The sequence below is a fragment of the Canis lupus genome, chromosome 10 (assembly GCF_003254725.2).
Source record: "Canis lupus dingo isolate Sandy chromosome 10, ASM325472v2, whole genome shotgun sequence".
NCBI classification, from domain to species: domain Eukaryota; kingdom Metazoa; phylum Chordata; class Mammalia; order Carnivora; family Canidae; genus Canis; species Canis lupus.
In genome coordinates this window covers 15,952,518-15,972,494 of record NC_064252.1, presented here as the reverse complement: position 1 = coordinate 15,972,494, position 19,977 = coordinate 15,952,518, and the positions used below count along the sequence as shown (strand labels likewise).

The window sequence follows — 19,977 nt, the reverse complement described above, 5'->3', positions numbered from 1 at the left end:
TACCCTAGTTCTGAGGTCCTCAAGCTTGGACCAGTACTACCCTACTGGTTTTCCTAAGCCTTCCTCTGGCAGACAACAAATGGTGGGACTTCTCAACCTCCTTAATCATGTGAGCCAATTCCTCATAATAAATCTCTTACTATTTATATATATAAATATTATATAAATATATAAAAATAAATATCTTACTATTTATATAAATATATATTTACATTTATAAATAAATTTATATTTATAAATTATATTTTTATTAAATTATATTTAATATATTTGATTATTTATTAAATAATTTATATTTATAAATATAAATATATTTTTATATTTAATATATTAATATATATTAAATATATTTTATTTATATTATTATAGTTATATAAATATAAAAAAATATATATATCCTGTTGGATCCATTTCTCTGTAGAACTCAGACTCATATTATTTTGCCATTATATCATTTGTTATTTAATTAAGACTGAAGAACTCTGTGGACTTGGATAATTATGGCAGGTCACCCACAAAAAAAGGTGTAAACTAGAGATTGACAGTTTTGAGCTATCACTGATGCATTGATGGCAGATGAAATCATGGAAGATGAGATTACTAAGTTTCAAGCAATTCTAGTATTTAAGCAGTTGCTACAGATATTTCTGGTTATTCTAGATTTCTGTGACCACTGAGAATTCCTTAGCTTAGCATTCATTGTATTCATGACAGTTTTAAAACTATTAACACGATAAATGCACATTTTTATTTATTTACTTTATAATCTAGTAAAGCAGCTGATTGTGTTGGAGATTGCTTTGGAGACCTTGTGATCTTTGTATAGAGTTCCTGGTGGGCCCTATTAGTATTTATAGGAGGGTTAGGAGATACTTATTTTCCTGGATTAGGACATAACCTAGTGATGTAAGCAAACATATTTTTAATGAAAATAATTTTTTTTAATTGAAGTAAAACTGGCAAACCATATCCTATTAGTTTCAGTGTACATAATAATGATTCGATATTTTTATACATTATGAAATGATCCCCACAATAAGTCTAGTTGTCTTTTGTCACCACATAAAGTTATTACAGTATCATTGACTATATTCCCTATGCTGTGCATCTCCATGATTTAGAAAAATATATTTTTTTAAAGAATAAAATTTCTAAAAGAGGAAAAATAAAGTGAGAAAAGTGGCATTGTTTTACATTTTGCAGCTCTTTCTCATGTCTGATTTAATAGAAAGTGGGCTAGATTCTCATATCTCCGTGGTGCATTCAATCTGTTGCAATACCACATCATGCAGCTTCTGGAAAACTCTTCTGTAAACTAGTAAGACAGTGAGAATGAAAAAGACAAAAGATATTTTAATATTATTTCAAGCTAATTTTGATTTTATAAACCCAAGAGAATGGTCTCTGGACCCCTAGAAGTTCCAAGCCACACTCTAATAGCTGTTGATACAGTTAAATTGCTTAGGCAAACATTAAGGTGGACCCTACTGGATTTTTAATTACAAAGCCAGTCAGTCCCTCCCTATTTTAAATATGACTTTTCTACATCTTGTAATGAAATTACCAATTATCCAGGAGTTTTTGTTTTGTGGAATGGAATGTAGAAAATTTGATTCTGGGAGGAATCTGCAACTATTTGCAAGAGCACCCGATATCTTCAGACAGAAGAGGAACTAGACTCCAGTATCCTCTCTCTACGTAGGCATACCTGCTTAAGTAGACTAGGGTGGATTGGAAGTGTCCTGACCCAGGCTTCATAGCAAGGAAGAACAAATATCCAGCAAACAAAATGATCTGGAGGAAAAAGGAATGGTCAGTAAAGCTCTAATTTAAATATATAAATGAGGAAGGAGAGGGAAAAGCGCAGTCCACTGGAGCTATGGCTGGTCTCGGAAGACTCTCAGGACTTGGCTATCAGTGTATATGGTTATGTTTTAGAAACGATAACTGAGCAAGCAGATACAGAAAAAGAGAATGATAACATTTGAGACTGAAGCTTGGGATTCCCAGTGTTGCGCCAGGATCTGGGGAGGAGCCCCCGCAGCTAGACAGGCACCCCTGGTGCTCTGTAGAGTACGTGTTAACCACAGTGCCGGCTGTCGTGTTGAAAGAAGTGGACTTCTCAGAGTCAACGAATCTTTGGCAAATGTTTGTAAGCTTGTCCCCTCCCTTCACGTTTGACTAACATTCTCTTTGTGTCCCTTACTCACCACTAAGTTAAACCAAAGATTCTCAGATAATGTAATTTGGAAAGTGATTGTTAGCCTCAAAAAGACAGCCTAGGGCTTATAGTAGATAAGGTTTAAAAATGTGACCAGCTAGGTATTCCTGGATGATGGTGTAGGTCATATCATTCCAAGACAAACTGAATCATTTAAAAATAAATTTAAGACAAATTAATATATGTTAAATATGGAAATTTTGGAGGGAGTTTTCAATAACTGGAATTCAATAGTTGGAATAATTACAATACCATGTTTATCTTATGACATGACTATAATCTGATATTCTTATGACTAAAGGGGTAAAAATCTTCTTCAGTCCAATAAACAGTTGTAAAAATTATTTTCATGCAATGTATTGATTATGAACACTATTTTTAGAGAGAGGACATGCATGCAAGCTTAGAGGGAGGAGAAATAGGAAGAGGGAGAGGAAAAACCTTAAGTAGGTTCCATGCCCAGTGCAGAGACCAACAGGGAGCCCAATGCAGAGCTTGATCTCACAACCCTGAGATCATGATCCGAGTTGAAATAGAGCCAACACTTAACCAACTGAGCCACACAGGCACCCGAGAAAACACTTTATTTAAACTTCATTGTGAGACTTAGAGAAGTAAAATGATACCGTGTTTTCATATTTAATGATTTTTTTAAAAAAATTTATTTCTTTATTTGAGGGAGTAGAAGAGAGAAAGCACAAATGAGCGGGGGCAGAGGGGAGAGGGAAAAGCAGACTCCTTGCTGAGCAGGGAGCTGGATGTGGGGCTCTGTGTCAGAACTGTGGGCTCATGACCCGAGCCGAAGGCAGATGCTTAACTGACTGAGCCACTCGGGTGCTCGTATTTGATGAATTTTAAATCTAGTGACCTAACTTTGAACACTATAATTTGTTGTGATAATATTAACCTTATGTGCAAGCCTCGCTTGCCTGTATCCTGAAAAATTACACTTGGGTGTGAGTGGATAGGCCAAATATAAAATTCAGGGAAATCAGCCTGTGGCATAGAAAAAAAAAATATAGAAAGAATGATGTATATTTATATTGGATAAGCTATCAAAAAACACAGTGGAAAGTATTTATCAGTGGTCATATAAGTCTCAGTGGCCAAAAGCAATATTTGGGTATATTTCTTGATTTGAGAAGCCTAAACATTAAATTGTTTTATATCTATTTTATACCTATCTATATAATATATTCATATCTATATATAATCTATACCCATGTATATCATACATATCTATCCACACATATAAACACATTTTATACACAGATATAAATATAAAATATATAATGTGTTGTAAACACACTAAACACACACATGATCATACACAGTTACCTTAGCTTGATCTTCACCTTCTTCAATGATTTCTGCTGTTAATAGTCATGTATGTGTATGGTATCCCCATTGAGGAAAGATCTAATTCAACATCATAAATGCAATAAAGTTTGTGGAATGCTTTTAAACAGTAAAATGTGAATGAAGGGAAGTGGATTTTACCAGCCTCAAAAGAGGCTGAAGCAATTGCCAAGTCTGCATGGGGCCAGCAGATGCTGGGCTCCAGTTGTCCCTGCCTGATTGGCCCTTGAGGATAGTCTTACTAATGAAAGAGACTATTTTCTTTCTCTAGAGACCACAGTTCTATGAACAACACCACATTCTTGTTAATTATGGTAAAGCTAGTACATAAGACTCGAACATATACATAATTAAGAGCGTTTGCTAAATTTAAGATGCTGTAGAAAAGAAGAAAAATGGCAACGTGCCAATGTGTAATTTCTATGGAGTAATAAAGTCAGCTTGACGGTCGTCAAGGATGAAGATCCAAGTTTAATCCTCTTTTGTATTTTCTTTGAATTTTGTTTAAAAATGAAACATAATACATGATTAAAAATTTTATAGAAATTTTACACTTTAAAGATATTTATAGAATCAGTTGTAATTTTCCGTTAGCAACTCAGTCACACAAGGCCACTCTTCCCCTCGGACATAAGCGCGGCTGAGAGTGTAGTGTTGCTGTTTATTTGCACGTGTTAGTTGTACCTAGAGCAAGATGGTGCTAGGCTCCGCATATTGTGCTACAACCATTTTTTGGTTTAATATGTGAATGTCCTTCTACATATATCCTTGTACTTTACTATACACATTTTACCAGAGTAAATTCCTAAAAGTGGAAATTTTGGATTGGGTAGCACTATGAACTCTGATTCTTCATTATTGGAAGTCCTTGCTCATGTTTTATTTTTTATTTTTTTTTAATTATTTAAGAGAGAAAAGTAGAATGGGCAAAATGGAAGTGAAGCATTTCTGTTTGGAAAATATATACGTCCCTAAAATGCAAACTAAAAATAGATATACTTCATGTGGAATTGCAAAAACAAATTCCTTGGGGTGTGTGTGTGTGTGTGTGTGTATTTTTTTTTAACTAAGTGTTGCAATTCATTCCATCTTTGTGACTACATGCATCATAGGGCAAGGTGGGTACACAAGGCAAATAAAGCGAACCCTTCTCCCATTTAACCAGATACAGTATTTTGGCAGTTTTATGATAATACAAGTTGGCTTAATTGACTTGGGGCGAAAGCTGGTAACAGCCAATCTTTGCAATTTAGGATCTTCCTCCATAGTTACTCCAAGGATCTTCATTCCTACTCTACGCTATGAGCTCTGAAGTTTTCACATCCCCTCTGAGCAGGGACCCCGACGTGGGCTCCATCCCAGGACTCCGGGATCATGACCTGACCTGAAGGCAGACTCTTAATCGCTTAATTGACTTTGCCACCCAGAGGCCCCAAGCTTTCACATCTTAATCTGAAATTTGAGCACTCTTCTTAAGGCAGCAAGTGTCTGTTAAAACTGTCTCTCTCCACTACCCCCCACCCCTGCCACCTGCAATCCTAATAGTATATAAAAATAAAACCATCCTCCCAATCTTTGATTGGGACTATCATGCTAAGATCCCTTACAGAGCATTAGCTCCCTGAGACAAGAGAGATCCTAACCAATTGCTCCCGTGAATAATAACCCAGAACAATGTACCTAACGTCCTTCGCTGCGAAACTCAAGGGGTCCCACAACCCTGATCGTCCCAAGTTTATCAGTATTTATGGATTTTTAAAGCTGATCTCAGACAAAGTATTGCAACCATAATCCTGATAAATCATTCAGTTTTAGCACATGGGGTTCCCGCAAGATGCCAGAGCGAGAGAAATTATTTCAAAGCAAAGAGTGATGGTTCATCATCTTTTACAAGTGAGAGGAAATCAAAGAGGAAAGAAAACTCCTCCCTCCTAAACGTCTCATCAAATCGATGGCTATTTTCACAGCCTTAATTGATGAAAGCCACTGTCCTCAATTTCCTGATTTGAGGAGTCTCTTTTCAAGGTGACTGTCAAGGACAAGAAGAGCTTTCAGGCTTTTCTTTGCCATGGCCCATGAATTCCAGTCCTTCAAGATGATTCGATTCCCATGGAAGGATTGGATTTCAGCGGCCATGGCACAGTCTGTGTTTTAGGTGACTTGTCTTAAAAAAACGTTAATTTCTAATTCTTAAATTATCCCATTGACTTTTATTTTTAAATATGAATAAGTTTTTTTTCCCCCTTTAAGATACAGGTTGATGTTTTTATTATTTTTATTTATTTATTTTTTTAGGTTGATGCTTATAATTGGGAAATAATAGGATGAGGTGACTTTAAATTCTTAAATTTTAAATTATTTATTTATTTATTTATTTATTTATTTATTTATTTATTTATTTATTAAAAAAAAGAGACAGCGTGCATGGGAGGTAGGATGCAGAGGGAGAGGGAGAGAGAATCTTAGACGGCCTCTACCCTCAGTGCATAGTCCTTCATGAGCCTCATCTCAGGACCCTGAGATCATGACTTGAGCCAAAATCAAGAGTTGGATGTTTAACCCACTGAGCCACCCAGGTGACCTTCCTTTTTTTTTTTTCTTCTCTCTTTTTGAGGTGACTTTTAAAGGACAGATTTTGGAGCCAGTGGAATTTTTACATGCCAAGTTACATATTTCAGAAACATCTTCCTTCACTAATGTCACAAGATCTGAGCACCTTCCTAAGGTTAGTTAAGCAATAGGTGTTACGTTCTTCTCTTTGCACAATTTGTGGACACGTAGAATAGGTAACAAAAATGTATGAAAACTGCTACGTCAGTGATCCTGGGCTGGCAGCGGTGCCCAGAGAAAGACCCCTTGATCAGTCCGGTCCCTGTCGTGTTTGGCATTTTGGAGCCAGTTATAGTGTTCGGGTATGTTCATCTTCATGCTACGAGGGAAGAGGAAATGATGAAACAAAATATGGCCTACTTTTGCTCCGTCTTTCTTCTGTGGAGATCTACTTAAATCTTTGAACTGCATTAGATTCACATAATACCTTCTCTGTAGAACTGCACTTGGAAGCCTTCCTCTCCATGGCTGCTGATGAGAAATAAAACTAAACTGAACTAAAGCAGAGTATTGGGCCCTTGGCCAGTCCTGGGCACTGGGCTTACAGAGAGCAAAGGCTGCTGGTCGCCTCCGCCAGCCGGTGTTAGAGCAGCCTGTGTCCCTTCAACTGCCGGGCGGGATATGCATTCAGTCTGCATGATAACACCTTCTAGAAAGCTTTCTAAATTTTAATTATTTAACATGCTTTATTTTATTTTCGTTTAGTGCCTGCGAGAGTTTGTGGTCCTATCACAGGGAGGGGAGAGAAAGAGAGGGATGGCAATGTGATTTTCTTCCCCGACTCCTTGATAAGGTGCCATTAACTGAATTAACAGAACTGCTACTAATGGGAACCTTTGCACCTCTAGGACCGTTTCAATTTGCCCCTGCTGTAAATTTGGCTTTTTTTTGCATCCATGTGCATATTTTAGGGTTTCATTTCTGTTGTTTCTCTTTTCTCAGATCATTTTTATTCCCACTAGAATGTGATTTATCTTATTATTTTGTTAATTAATTTATTATTTTATCCTCCTATCCATCCACTGTGCCAGAAGCAGTTGGTACAAGAATATTGTACCAGTCCTTAAACAGTTCGCAAAAATATTGTACCAGTTGGTACAAAAATGAATATGACTTCATTCCAGTCCTTAAACAGTTCCCGGTTCAGTGAAGGAGAAAAACAAATAAAACCTTCTTTTCTCCCCCTTTCTTTCCTTTTAAATTTCCTTTCATTTTTTTTTTTTTAAAGATTTTGTTTATGTATTCATGAGAGATACAGAGAAAGAGGCAGAGACACAGGCAGAGGGATAAACAGGTTCCCTACAGGAAGGCTGATGTGGGACTCGTTCCCGGGACCCCGGGGTCATGACCTGAGCTGAAGGCAGATGCTCAACCACTGAGCCATCCAGCCATCCCATAAATTTCCTTTTCTTAATATTATTTAATCTAACCTCATATTTACCCATTTCAGCTTAACTTAGTGAGTCAGAAAAAAAGAAGACATTTTCTATATCCAAATCTCTGAGAATTAGGTTCAAGTGACATATACAAACTCCTTGATACTGGAGTCCAAGGTCTGGACGACTGTAGGCCTTCAAGGCTTCTGGGGTCACCTTTTCGTCTGATACTTGGACTAAGTCCCTAATAAACTAGGCTCCCGTTCTTCATTCCAACGGCCAATCTGTCTCTCCCAGTGTCTCCAAATACTTTCACAAGGGCTACCGTTCTCTTGATTACCTTTTAGTCTTATTTTTTACTCTCCAATGCCTTTGATCCTCACTGTGTATGTTGCCTTCGTGTTTGGCTGCTCCCCTCTTTTTTTCCTCCTTTGGCCCAATACCTTCACCACTCAGAGCACCGTCAATGTACAACCACTCTTGGCTGAAGGCGTAACACAGCAAGCATCGTCTTAAATTTGATACAGTCTGTCTGCGTCCCAAAGTTCTGCTGCTGCGCCCAGACAGGGGCCTTGCCCCTGCTTACCGCCTCCCACTATGGGCTTTTCATCCTCCTTAGAGACCTTCCTCATTCTGTCCAGGTTTCAACTTTCTTCCAACTTCCCCGCTTTTAAGCTGACAGAGGACAACTTCCAATTTCCCACCACGTTATTGTGAAGAGTTTCTTTCTTTCTTTCTTTTTCTTTCTTTCTTTCTTTCTTTCTTTCTTTCTTTCTTTCTTTCTTTCTTTCTCCTTCCTTCCTTCCTTCCTTCCTTCCTTCCTTCCTTCCTTCCTTCCTTCCTTCCTTCCTTTCTTTCTTCCATTTATTTTTATTTATATTTATTTTATTTATTTATTTAATTTATTTTTATTTATTTAATTTATTTTATTTATTTTTAAATATTTATTTATTTGTTTGTTTTATTTATTTTTTTATTTATTTGATTTTTTTTGTGTGTGAAGAGTACTTCTGTCCTCTGGTCTAGCCCTCTAGCCCTCTAGCCCTAAGCCATACCTTGTAGTGTCTTCAGTCTTTATATGTAAGAAATGGCTTACCTAGCTTGTTTTTTTTAAAGCAAAATAATATTGTACTTCTGAGATTAATGTGTCTCTCCCAGAATGACTGTTTGTTTTCACACTCTTTTTATGATTCCTATTATACTATTAACACATCCTGACAGATTTATGAAGTCCTTAAAAGCGAATGGTATACGGGAAGATACAAACCACCGTGAAGAATAATACGAGTACAGAATCATGGTGGGCTTCCTTAAATAATGCTAACAAAAATATTGATAAATTCAAGTTCCGAGTGACTTGTAAAAACAGTCAAAATCTGGTTTTCAAAGCTTTGTGTCTTAGAATTACATGTAGTTAGAGGCTATTCAGTTGCTTTGTTTACTCACCAATATTCGTGTAGAAGCCAGAATTATGTCACAGCGCACACACAAATACACACACACAGGCACAAACATCCTATGATATAGGAGTTAGTGAGCTATTCTTATTAAGGTTTAGAAGACTTTTTAAAAAGTCTACAAATGCTTGTAATTTAGAAACTTCTCCAATGCATTTAATAATGAATTATTAATCTTATATTCCAAATTGAAAAACGCCAAAACCGTGTTTTTCAGACTTTAGTTTTCATAGCAATCACCATGAACACTTGTTAAATGCAAATTCCCTACCCCCAAACAAGAGAATCTGCGATGTGGAAGGTGAGGAATTCACATTTGTGTGAGCTCCCCAGGTATGTTCCAAAGAATGTGACCAAATTCCTTTTCTAAGAATGTGGGTGGGTAAAATGGGTAATTTAACAAGATAATTCATTTTATTTAAATTCCCTTCTGACTTTGTTGACTTTTTCTGACAAAATGATAATTCATGTAATGAGCATGAACATCAGGCTCTAGTAGTTCTCATTGAGGTACTAATTATATATTTTTACAGTATAATATATGTAATAATGATTTCTAGTATTTACATGGTGCTTCAAATTAAAAACACTTATCTTTTATTTTTACTGCATCCCCAACAACAGGGCTGATACAATAAGCTAAGTGAATTCTAAAGCTCTCCCAGTAGGCCAACAAGGCCTGAGGAGCGCCACCAGCAACCAAGCTGCTCTAGAGTCACCTTACAGTCTTATTTTAAAACCCAGGCAATATTTCTGGTTTATTTAAAGCTCTTCAGAAAACGAGGTTAGCCTTGAAAAAACCGGGGTCTCTGTGTTACGTTAGGTTTTCATGCAAAAGAGGCAGATTTGGAAGACCTGCTGCTCCTGTGGTGTCCCAGTAAACCCATTGCTCAAGAAAGTAAAGTGAGATTGAAAAAGTCCAGATTTTTTGTTAAAACCTCCCACTGAGCTATATACAAGCCACCCCTTTCCATCAGGTCAACCTTCATTTATCCCTCCAATTTGAGTCTGGTGACATTTTGGCAGAGGTTTCTATGACCCCTCAAGACCCCTAAATAAAGCCCGCTTTTGGTCCTTTCTATCCCTCATTGCATTTATCACAATTGTAATTATATAATTTTTCTGTGGTTAATTATTTAATGTCTGTGTCCCTAATAGATTGTGAATTCCTCAAACACAGGCATTACGTTTTGCTAACTACTGTTACCTTAAAGCCCTCGTCTTGGGGCCTGACGTTGAGAGGCACCTAATTCATGCTTGTTGAATGACTGAGTGAAGAGTAGGAAAATGTCCGATCGCAACAGGCCTCAGCGTTTCGTACTGACAAGCGTCAAAGTACAGGGGGACACTGCCCTTGTGGTATGGGAGCAGGCCAGGAAGCCGGGACGGATCCTGAAAGAGCAATGTGGGGAGGTCCCACTCAGTCCACTGCATGAACGTAGGTGGACAAAGAGCTATATATTTATTTGCACAAAAAAGAAAGCTGAGCGAAAACACGTTAACATCTTGCATCACGTCTGGGAAAGATGTGAGGGAACCCATAATGTCAAGGCCAAGGGAACCTGGAAGGCGTGCTTGGGGACGTAAGTCAAAGCCATGAGAGCGGCGTGTCTTACACTCCTACAGGAGCGAGGTACTAACCTCTACTCTGCAGAGAAACAATTTCAGAGCTTGAGGTGACCCTTGGCGGCTGGGCGCCACCGTTCTAGGACTTCCTTCCTCCTTTCGTATGTCTCTTCCGTTGAAACTCTACCAGGAAAAGGAAGACGTTGTCTCAATCTTTTCTGGAAACTTAGATCTTTTCAGTGGCGCGGGTGAGGAATAGCAATTAGGGGACAGGTGCGGGACTTGGATACGCCCCATTATTTCTGAAAAAGGGTTACCCTGCGCTTGACTGATGACCTCTTGCTCCTAAAGAATGAGTGAATTTGGATGTTCGAGGGGCAGTCTTGGTGCTCATCACTCATGCTAAGTCCGAGACCATTACTGAGCAACTACTGCCTACTGTCCGCACCAGCACCGTTCACTCAGCCCCGGGTTTTACGTTTTCAGATCTTGACTATTGGGAAATCTGTGATTCCCAAGAGGAATACATTTTTCTCTGACATATCTGTGTTCATCACCTGAGAGTTTGGTGGTTAACACAACAACTGGGGGCAACGCTTGTCAGGTTTGTTGCTTAGGTATCGCTTTGCATCTTATGACTTGGAAACGTAGCCTGACCTCCGTGCTGACACTGCAGAACTATGTGCGGGAGAGCTCCGGCTATTACCATTCTGGATTAGTAGGTGTGTGTGTCCTCCTAGGACTGGCTAAAGAAACGGGATAGAAAGAGCCGAATAAAATAAACCCTGCAACTTTATAGCCTGTTCCTCTAACACTTGGGAATTCTTTTTCAGGTGAGAAGGAAAATTGTCTTTTATTTTGTTCCCGACTCTGTTTCTCTCTCTTCAGTCTTGTCGCCTAGTCTTCTCTAGGTCTGTTCTTTTGGCTAAGTCTCCACCTTAAGTTGATATGATTTAACTGTAACAGAGCCCCCCACCCTCACAATGCTTTTTTTCCTCTCCCTACCTAACGACAACATCAACATTTTATTTTTGGTTAAAAACCTACAGTTACATTCAGGCGGCTTCCAAATTCCCACCAGTGTGGACAGCACCTTATGTTTATAAACTTGATCTGATACGTGAGGATTTCTAGGATCGGAAACAATTATCTAGAGCTACCGTACATTTATTTACTTTATGTTTTTTTCAGTCTGTTGCCCTTTAACGTTGCTTTGGATTGATTTTTATGCTCTTTTAACAGGTGTATTTTCTTATACAAAAGAGTCAAGAAATTATTTTCCAACGTAAAGCAAAAGTTTTTACCTATATAACCAGAAAACAGAACTCGAAACGCACTGCGTGTGCAACTCTAATTAACGATACCTACGCATCTCTTCTTTCACTTGAGTGACATCCCAAGCAAAATCTCCAAATGTGCTTTTATTCTTTTCCACCTGCAGGGATCGATACTCTTAGATTTGGATCAAAGTATACGATAGTTCAGATCACTCTCTCTTTGTTTCTTTTTTTTTTTTTTTATTTCTTTTTTTCCCCCCTACAGTTTATTGCTTTTGCTTCTTTATTCTTCATCCTGGTTTCAATCACAACCTTTTGCCTGGAGACACACGAAGCTTTCAATATTGTTAAAAACAAGACAGAACCAGTCATCAATGGCACGAGTGTTGTTCTGCAATACGAAATCGAAACGGATCCTGCCTTGACGTATGTAGAAGGAGTGTGTGTGGTGTGGTTTACTTTTGAATTTTTAGTCCGTATCATTTTTTCCCCTAATAAACTTGAATTCATCAAAAATCTCTTGAATATCATTGACTTTGTGGCCATCCTACCCTTCTACTTAGAGGTGGGACTCAGTGGGCTGTCATCCAAAGCTGCTAAGGATGTACTTGGCTTCCTCAGGGTGGTAAGGTTCGTGAGGATCCTGAGAATCTTCAAGCTCACCCGCCATTTTGTAGGTCTGAGGGTGCTTGGACACACTCTTCGAGCCAGTACTAATGAGTTTTTGCTGCTGATAATCTTCCTGGCTCTAGGAGTTTTGATATTTGCTACCATGATCTACTATGCCGAGAGAGTAGGAGCTCAACCTAACGACCCTTCAGCTAGTGAGCACACGCAGTTTAAAAACATTCCAATTGGCTTCTGGTGGGCTGTGGTGACCATGACCACCTTGGGCTACGGGGATATGTACCCCCAAACGTGGTCGGGGATGCTGGTGGGAGCCCTGTGTGCCCTGGCTGGGGTGCTGACGATAGCCATGCCCGTGCCGGTCATCGTCAACAACTTTGGAATGTACTACTCCTTGGCTATGGCGAAGCAGAAACTTCCAAGGAAGAGAAAGAAGCACATCCCTCCCGCCCCCCAGGCAAGCTCGCCTACCTTTTGCAAGACAGAATTAAACATGGCCTGCAACAGCACACAGGGCGACTCCTGTCTGGGCAAGGACAACCGGCTTCTGGACCATAACAGATCAGGTAAGGCACAACTACAGGTGCATGCCACCGAACACCTCATAGACCGGTACGTCCCTCAGGGAGGAGGCGACCATTCTCATTGTCTGCAAACATTTCTGAGTTTTTGGTTCTATCTCTTCACGATCCATGTGCTCATGTCAGGCGTGGAGACAGCTGGATCGTAGCTTCTCTGGGTGGATTCCAAGTAGAGGCCTGCACAGCCCGTCTATAGAGTTTTCCTGCTTTAGTGGGAATGCCCTTTGCTGATGGTGCCAATATTTTCTTTTGCCTGTTTGTTGCTTTTGTGCCGATGTTTCTTTGTTCCCCTGCACGATGTGATGGTACGATAACTGGCCATTTTCCATCTTTCGTTCTCAAAATGTTGATTTCCTCGTCGTTTGGCTTGGTGTGTTCGTCTCAGTTTTATCCCTGCCACGGGGGGCCGTGCATCTCACCCGAATTCACAGGAAGCGGTTACTCAACAACAACGGGTGCTTGTATTTCAATAGCCTGAGCACCAAAAAGGTGGGGTATGCAAGACAGCCTTTCTGACAACGAAAGTCCTCCCTAGGAATATTCTAGAGGGTTGATTACATTTTCGCCATTGCTAACCTAGATGGGAGATTCAGTATAATCCCTTTAGATTGGGTAAGATGCTTCGTGATATAATAAATTCACCCTTATTCTGAAGGCAGACGATCTGCTTTGTCTAGTCAGTGGCAAAGCTGAAATTCCCTGCGGATTTCCCTCTGAATGCACGAGGCATTGCTCTCTGTTTCCCTCCCAAACTGAGTTTTGGGCGATTTACTGCTAAATCCCTACTCCTCTCCATTGCCGTAGATAGTCCAGAGGACATTGCCTATAAATTTTCATTTCTCCAAGAGGATAGTCAGGAATGTGCTCGCTCTTGTGTCCGGTACTGATGAAATAATTCTGTATATTAAACAATTTGATCACCGTTCAGCCCACTCTGAAAACTGAAGATCTATTTATATAACCATGACTTAGATATATTTAATCTTTCTCTTGTAGAACGATGATTTATGATAATCCCCTGTGAATACTTTTGGCATAATTTAGAAATATCCACCAATTACACAAAGCAAGCAAAAAAAAAAAAAACAAAAACAAAAAACAAAACAATCAAAAACAAACAACAACAATAAAAAACAAACAAACAAACAAAAAACCCAAAAAGGCAGGTAACCTCTACATATGTTCCTTCATGAGCTTTCAGAGGTTTAAGCAAGGTAAATGGGGAAAACATACGGCCAGAACTAAAATGCTTCGTACAGATGTCCTTCATAAAGATCCTTATGCTCACTTAGTGTATTGTTCTGCAAATTCTGAATTTGCAGTGTATCTGAATGTATCTGAAAACTCTCAGGCCAAGCAGGACTTCCCAGAAGGTGGGGCGTAGCTGGTGCTGCTGGTCTCAGCAGACTGTTCTCGGGGTGCTTGTGCCTAGTCCTTGTGAAGGGCACGGACCAAGAGCACACTCTCAGCCTGGTAAACACAAGTGAGCACCTAGACCAAGAGGACGCAGGCATCTTTGGCAAGCACATACGGGCAAGCAGTTGTTTCAAGGGCATTTGGAGAAGTTGATCTTATTCCATCGTTATGCTCAGAAACACTTTTTTTTTTTTCCACTTCAAATGGAGAACCTGGACACAAAAGTGAGCTTTGGGATTATTTTTTATTAAAATTCTAGCGAATATTAAAAGCATGTGTCAGCTCCAAAGACCCGCAGGTACCTGGGAGATTTCCCTTAAATAGGCTCCACTTTTTTTTTTTTTAAGATTTTATTTATTTATTCATAAGAGACAGAGAGAGAGGCAGAGACACAGGCAAAGGGAGAAGCAGGCCCCACGCAGGGAGCCTGACGCGGGACTCGATCCCGGGTCTCCAGGATCACGCCCTAGGCTGAAGGCGGTGCTAAACCGCTGAGCCACCTGAGCTGCCCTATGCTCCACTTTTAAAGATTCTAATTCACAATAACTAGATGGCACATCAAAAAAACCGTAAGATATCAATGTGTCTGTTACTTCATATCACACCCCCATGTGAATAATTCTGCGGAAGTTCATTTTCTAGTGGAATCTAAACATGGAATTCACATTCCCCAAAGAACATTTCTCTCCTTTTCAATACGTTTTCCATTTTGCTCCGTGTAAATTTTTGTAACGAGTGATGAAAACCCTTTCTCTTATCGTGATGTGATGACTGTGTTCTTGTATCTGGAGTGCGCGTACTCTGGACCTTCAGTGTAAACTCTCTGTACTGTCTCATTTCCTCATCCATCACTGTCTGTCAATGGGCATGGTGCTGTGACCAGTGTTATCAGGTGACGACAGTACAGGAAGTGAGCCGCCATTATCACCCCCAGAAAGGCTCCCCATCAGACGCTCTAGTACCAGAGACAAAAACGGAAGAGGGGAAACATGTTTTCTACTGACGACAGGTGATTACACGTGTGCTTCTGACGGAGGGATCAGGAAAGGTAGGCGTGCGTTTCATCAGATCCTAACAGGTGACTTAGAGATTAAGTGCTGCGAATATACTGAGTGATGCAAATGCTCTGTGGTCGCTTCCTAGGAAAGGCTGCACGCGCTCCCTTGCATTCCTCGTCGCCTCTTCTCTCATTATTGGCATTAAAGCGCGTGTCATAACCGCCTCTCCGGTAGTAGCTTGGTCGCTCCATATGAAAGGCATTTCACTCTTCCTTTTTTCCTTTATATGTTTGGCTTCCATTTGTCTATGGGAAGAACTGTAACGGGTGTTCAGAAATTAGATCATTCACCTAATTAACATAATCAACAGTCTTCAAAAGTCATCTTTTTAAACTAAAGGTAACGAAACTCACACTAATTGACCCTATGCATATCACTAATTGACCCTATGCACTCACTCTATGCATATATTTGATAATTAATTGATAGAACGAGAAGCCGTTTTTCTTTTTTTTTTATCCCCCCCCCCCCCAAAGAAAGGCGTTAGCCACACTGTGAGTAAGTCCCCCGTCCAGCATGTGGGCGGTTTTGGCTGTGACTTACCTGAAGGTTGGGAAGCCGAGAGGCCCAGAATTGTGGGCCTTGCAGAGTCGCACACCCCGTCACTGCTCACGGACCCAGAAAACCTGCTACAGGATTCCTTTTCGAGACAACAGTAATAGTGTTAAGTCCGTTACTACCTCTGACCCCCACTAACCTGTGCCTGACACACAGAAGACACTCAGTAAATACTTGTTGAGTGAATACATTCTGTGGGCTGGCATCCTGGTTCAGAAGCCCATCGACGCTCCACCCCGCCCCGAGCTCCCAGGCTTCTAGATTATGCCACGGTCATGCCTGTGCCCCAGGTGCTGCTTTTTTGTTTCTGTTTTGCGTGAACTTTACGAGGCCCCGGGACAATGGGACCCTTTTGTCCCCCCTTAAGAAACGGTCCTGTGACGTCTATCAGGCACCCTTGTCCCAGGGCTGATGCCTCGTTGTCGCCTCCCACTCTGACGATCCCAGTGGCTTCTGGCCCTGGTGCTTTCTCTGCTCATTGACCGACCAGAGGCTCTGGTCGGGCCTCGGGATGCAAGGGACTGAGTATTCATGCAAAGCCACCCCAAAGCTTTCACGCCGGCGCAACTGCCTTTTAGGAACACTCTGCGCTTCTCTGCTATTCATTGCAGTTTCTCTCTATTGAACGCTTTAACATTTTAAGCCTTAAGTGTTTATTTTGTGATGTCTTCTCTCTTTGAAACGTCCCATTGCCCATACTGTGCTTCTCTCTCACTGCTCCCGAACATTTTGTGTTGTCCGTCCTGTCTCACGCCCCTGAGTCTCTAAAGAGGAGCGAGACTAGCCTTTTATTTCCTCAGTACGTAATGTTTTAAATGCCCCGCTTCGCTTCGATCACTTCCATTCCTCTGCATCTATTATTTGCACCAAAATGTATTTCAGTGATCTGAATAGGCTTAATCGATTGTTTGCTAATTTTATGTATTTTTATACATTTAAATATTAAGAGCTAGAACAATTTTTAAAATGTTTTACGAAGCGTTCATGTCCTATCATAGTACTTGAGCGAGATATATATACGTACATTAAATAATGATCGTAGCATATGACTAATGATTTCTTGTATAGAACATTATATTTTTAACTACATTATCTTTACTCACTATATGTATATATATGCATATGTATATATGTATTTCTGTGTAGTATGTGGTTACATTGACATATATTTTTGAGCTTCACCTTAAAACGTATCACATGCAGTATTTATACTAACTGTTGCATGTTTAAGAACTTAGCTAAAATTTGTTGCTTCCGCTGTTAGATGATACTATGAATTCTAAACTGTCAAAGGATATCATATAAGAAAAAAGTACTTCGCAAATTATAGAGCACTGTGAATTATAGAGGATTTTTATATTTATAGACTTTTATATCATAGAGAATTTTTCTGTAAAATGGCAACGTTTCTTGAGCAAAGCAATTAATGAGATATTTAGTTTGTATGGAAAAGTTATACGTGAAATGTTATTTCACAAACGCAAAATTCTCTTTATCAATAAGCGTATCCTTGAAAATTCATCTATGGGCTTTTATTCTTTGTCATTTCTCACCATAATCAACTTCCTTGTTAATTTTTGCTTAGTTTTTTTTATACCTTGTGCTTCTGCCTCCCCCCCCCCCCCCCCGAGGCCTCATAGCATTTTGGGTTAACCTCACTTAATTTTTTTAGTGTGTTGTCTTGTTATATTTATCAGGAATCCATTCATTTCTTCTTTTGATCTTTTCTATGGAGATTATAGATCTCTCCTCTTATTCTTATTCAGACATTTATTTCCTATAGGATCCCTTTTTTATCTTTCAAGTTGGCATCTCTACTGATTTGATTTTTAGAGTTCTAAAGAAAGATGAAAAGAAATTGCCAGATTCCCACTGAATTCTTTTTCTACCAACATGTATGAGTATAGTTGGTCCTACATTAAGAAAATTTATGGATTCCCTATGAGAGTGAACTCCCAGCATTTAGGACCTATGTTTTTATTTATGCAGAAGTTTTTACAAAATCATCTTTCATACACAAAAACGTACCCATTGATAGTACACGGAGAAGCAGTTTCAATATCACCCCCAAACAAGCACATGCTCTTAAGAACCATATAAAATGCACACTATGTATTTAGATGCCAATTCCAACTCGGTTCAACATTGTTAATTCTCATGAATTATATTTTTAACCATTCCACTCAATAAAAGTCTGCTTAAGCAAAAACCTTATCAAATTTTCTAGCACAAATCAACCTGCAAAATGAAAACTATATATATATATTTAAAAGAATAACTCATAATTTTACTAATTAAATACTTGTTATTAAATTAGAAGGGAAGTCTTTTCAAATGAACACTGAAATTATAGTTTCTAAAAGTAAAAGAACTTGTAAACAGAATGGATAATTTTTCTGTAGAAACCTGTATTTCAGGAAAATAACTGAACATTTAGAATGGCAACCAAGATTTACATATACCTAGTGTAATTAATAGAAACCTGCCAAGCAAATCTTTACCTTTCTGGAGGTCCTGGAGGGATCTTGGAGGTTGTGTAAATTTTTATAAGGATGAATGATTTATAAGCTTCACAACCTCTTTGGTTCATGCATATTCACCATTTTGCTTTTAATCAAACCAAATCAATGTTTATAGTGTAGTTTGCATTTTTAGATTACATGGCCAACTAGGATGAATTATTCTTTCTATAAGTCCCCAAGTCATATTGCCAATCACTTTACGGAAGAGCCGTAACAACTAGCTCTCCAGGCGCATGGAGGTCCCTATGTAAGGATAAATTATCTGCAATTTTTTATTAATTATTTAAGACATCCTCTTATTAAGTATCCCATCATCCACTGGAGTAGGATGAAATAGCTCTCACCTCCCATGTTCTGTCTTTCCGCATGCTAACAAAGCACATGGGCATATAATTCTCTCACTAGCAGAAATTGTGTCCTGGGCACGTACTGTAGTTAACGGGTGGCACAAATTCCCACCAGCGAAAGCTCAGAGAAGACATGCAGCATGCGGAGAGCTCACAGATGCGAGCAGGGAGGGTTGTGCCCACGCGGGGCAGCTCCACCCTGCAGGGACCAGGTGCTGCAGTCCTCGCCCAGGCTGCTCCTGGGCCCTTAGAGATCACTAGCTCACCCGGTGTGTCCTGCTCTGGGAAACAGAGTCAGGAAAGGGGGTCGTTGGGAGGAGCACGGGGAAGCAGCAGAGGCCCACTCTCCTTCCTGCATGGCCATCACGCCCCTGAGGGCTGAGCAGCGGGGTGAGCCCTGGGTCACAGGGCGACAAAGTCCATCAGGTTGTCTGTCTTTGCCCCGCGTTGACTGCCTAACAGCCGAGGGTCTCACCTTGCTCTGCGGCACATTTTCCAGTGGGCCGGTCGGAACGTTGACCTCCTGACTGCTTGCCCATAGTTGTCCTGCTCGTACGACCGGTCACGTCGGGCTGTACTGCGTGCTGCTCGCCCCGTCCTCCCGCCTCTGACCTTTTCTAGTAAGTAGCAGGTGCACGACCCTTCCAGAGGGGCCTGGAGGAAAACCGCTGGGTGAAAGCTTAGGGGGCAGATCTCCTGTTCTGTTCCACGACTGTCACGCATCCACGACTAGGATGCGACATAATACAACGACAAAGTGAATCGAGATCAAATGGCTCTCGGTTCCCGGCAGCGGAGCCAACTGCAAACCTCCTGTAACCAAGTTCAGACCGTTACATGCTGAAAGTATAAGGCAACTTCTATTTCATTTGTTTTCTTTTATATTCCTTTCCTTTCTTTTTTTAATCCAAGGAACTAAAATTAGGCATTCATCCCGCATCACCTAGATAATGGCATCCAATGCCATTATTTAAGAATCATCCATTTAGCCGTATAAAGCTG

The 19,977-nt window shown here is 39.9% G+C and overlaps 1 protein-coding gene across 12 annotated transcripts in view; it reads left to right on the top strand.

Moving 5' to 3' along the window:
- The window catches only part of KCNC2 (potassium voltage-gated channel subfamily C member 2), a 225,201-nt gene that overhangs the window by 158,356 nt on the left and 46,868 nt on the right, over positions 1-19,977 (top strand). For 5 of the 12 annotated variants that reach the window (XM_049115169.1, XM_049115168.1, XM_049115170.1 and 2 more), the window contains 3 exons: positions 6,195-6,305; positions 12,132-13,059; positions 15,374-15,538. In XM_049115169.1, the coding sequence (XP_048971126.1) occupies positions 6,195-6,305; positions 12,132-13,059; positions 15,374-15,538 (1,204 nt within the window). Of the gene's footprint in view, positions 1-6,194; positions 6,306-12,131; positions 13,060-13,459; positions 13,564-15,373; positions 15,539-19,977 lie in introns of all 12 variants that reach the window. The other 7 variants (XM_049115177.1, XM_049115176.1, XM_049115175.1 and 4 more) reach the window with 6 other exon arrangements.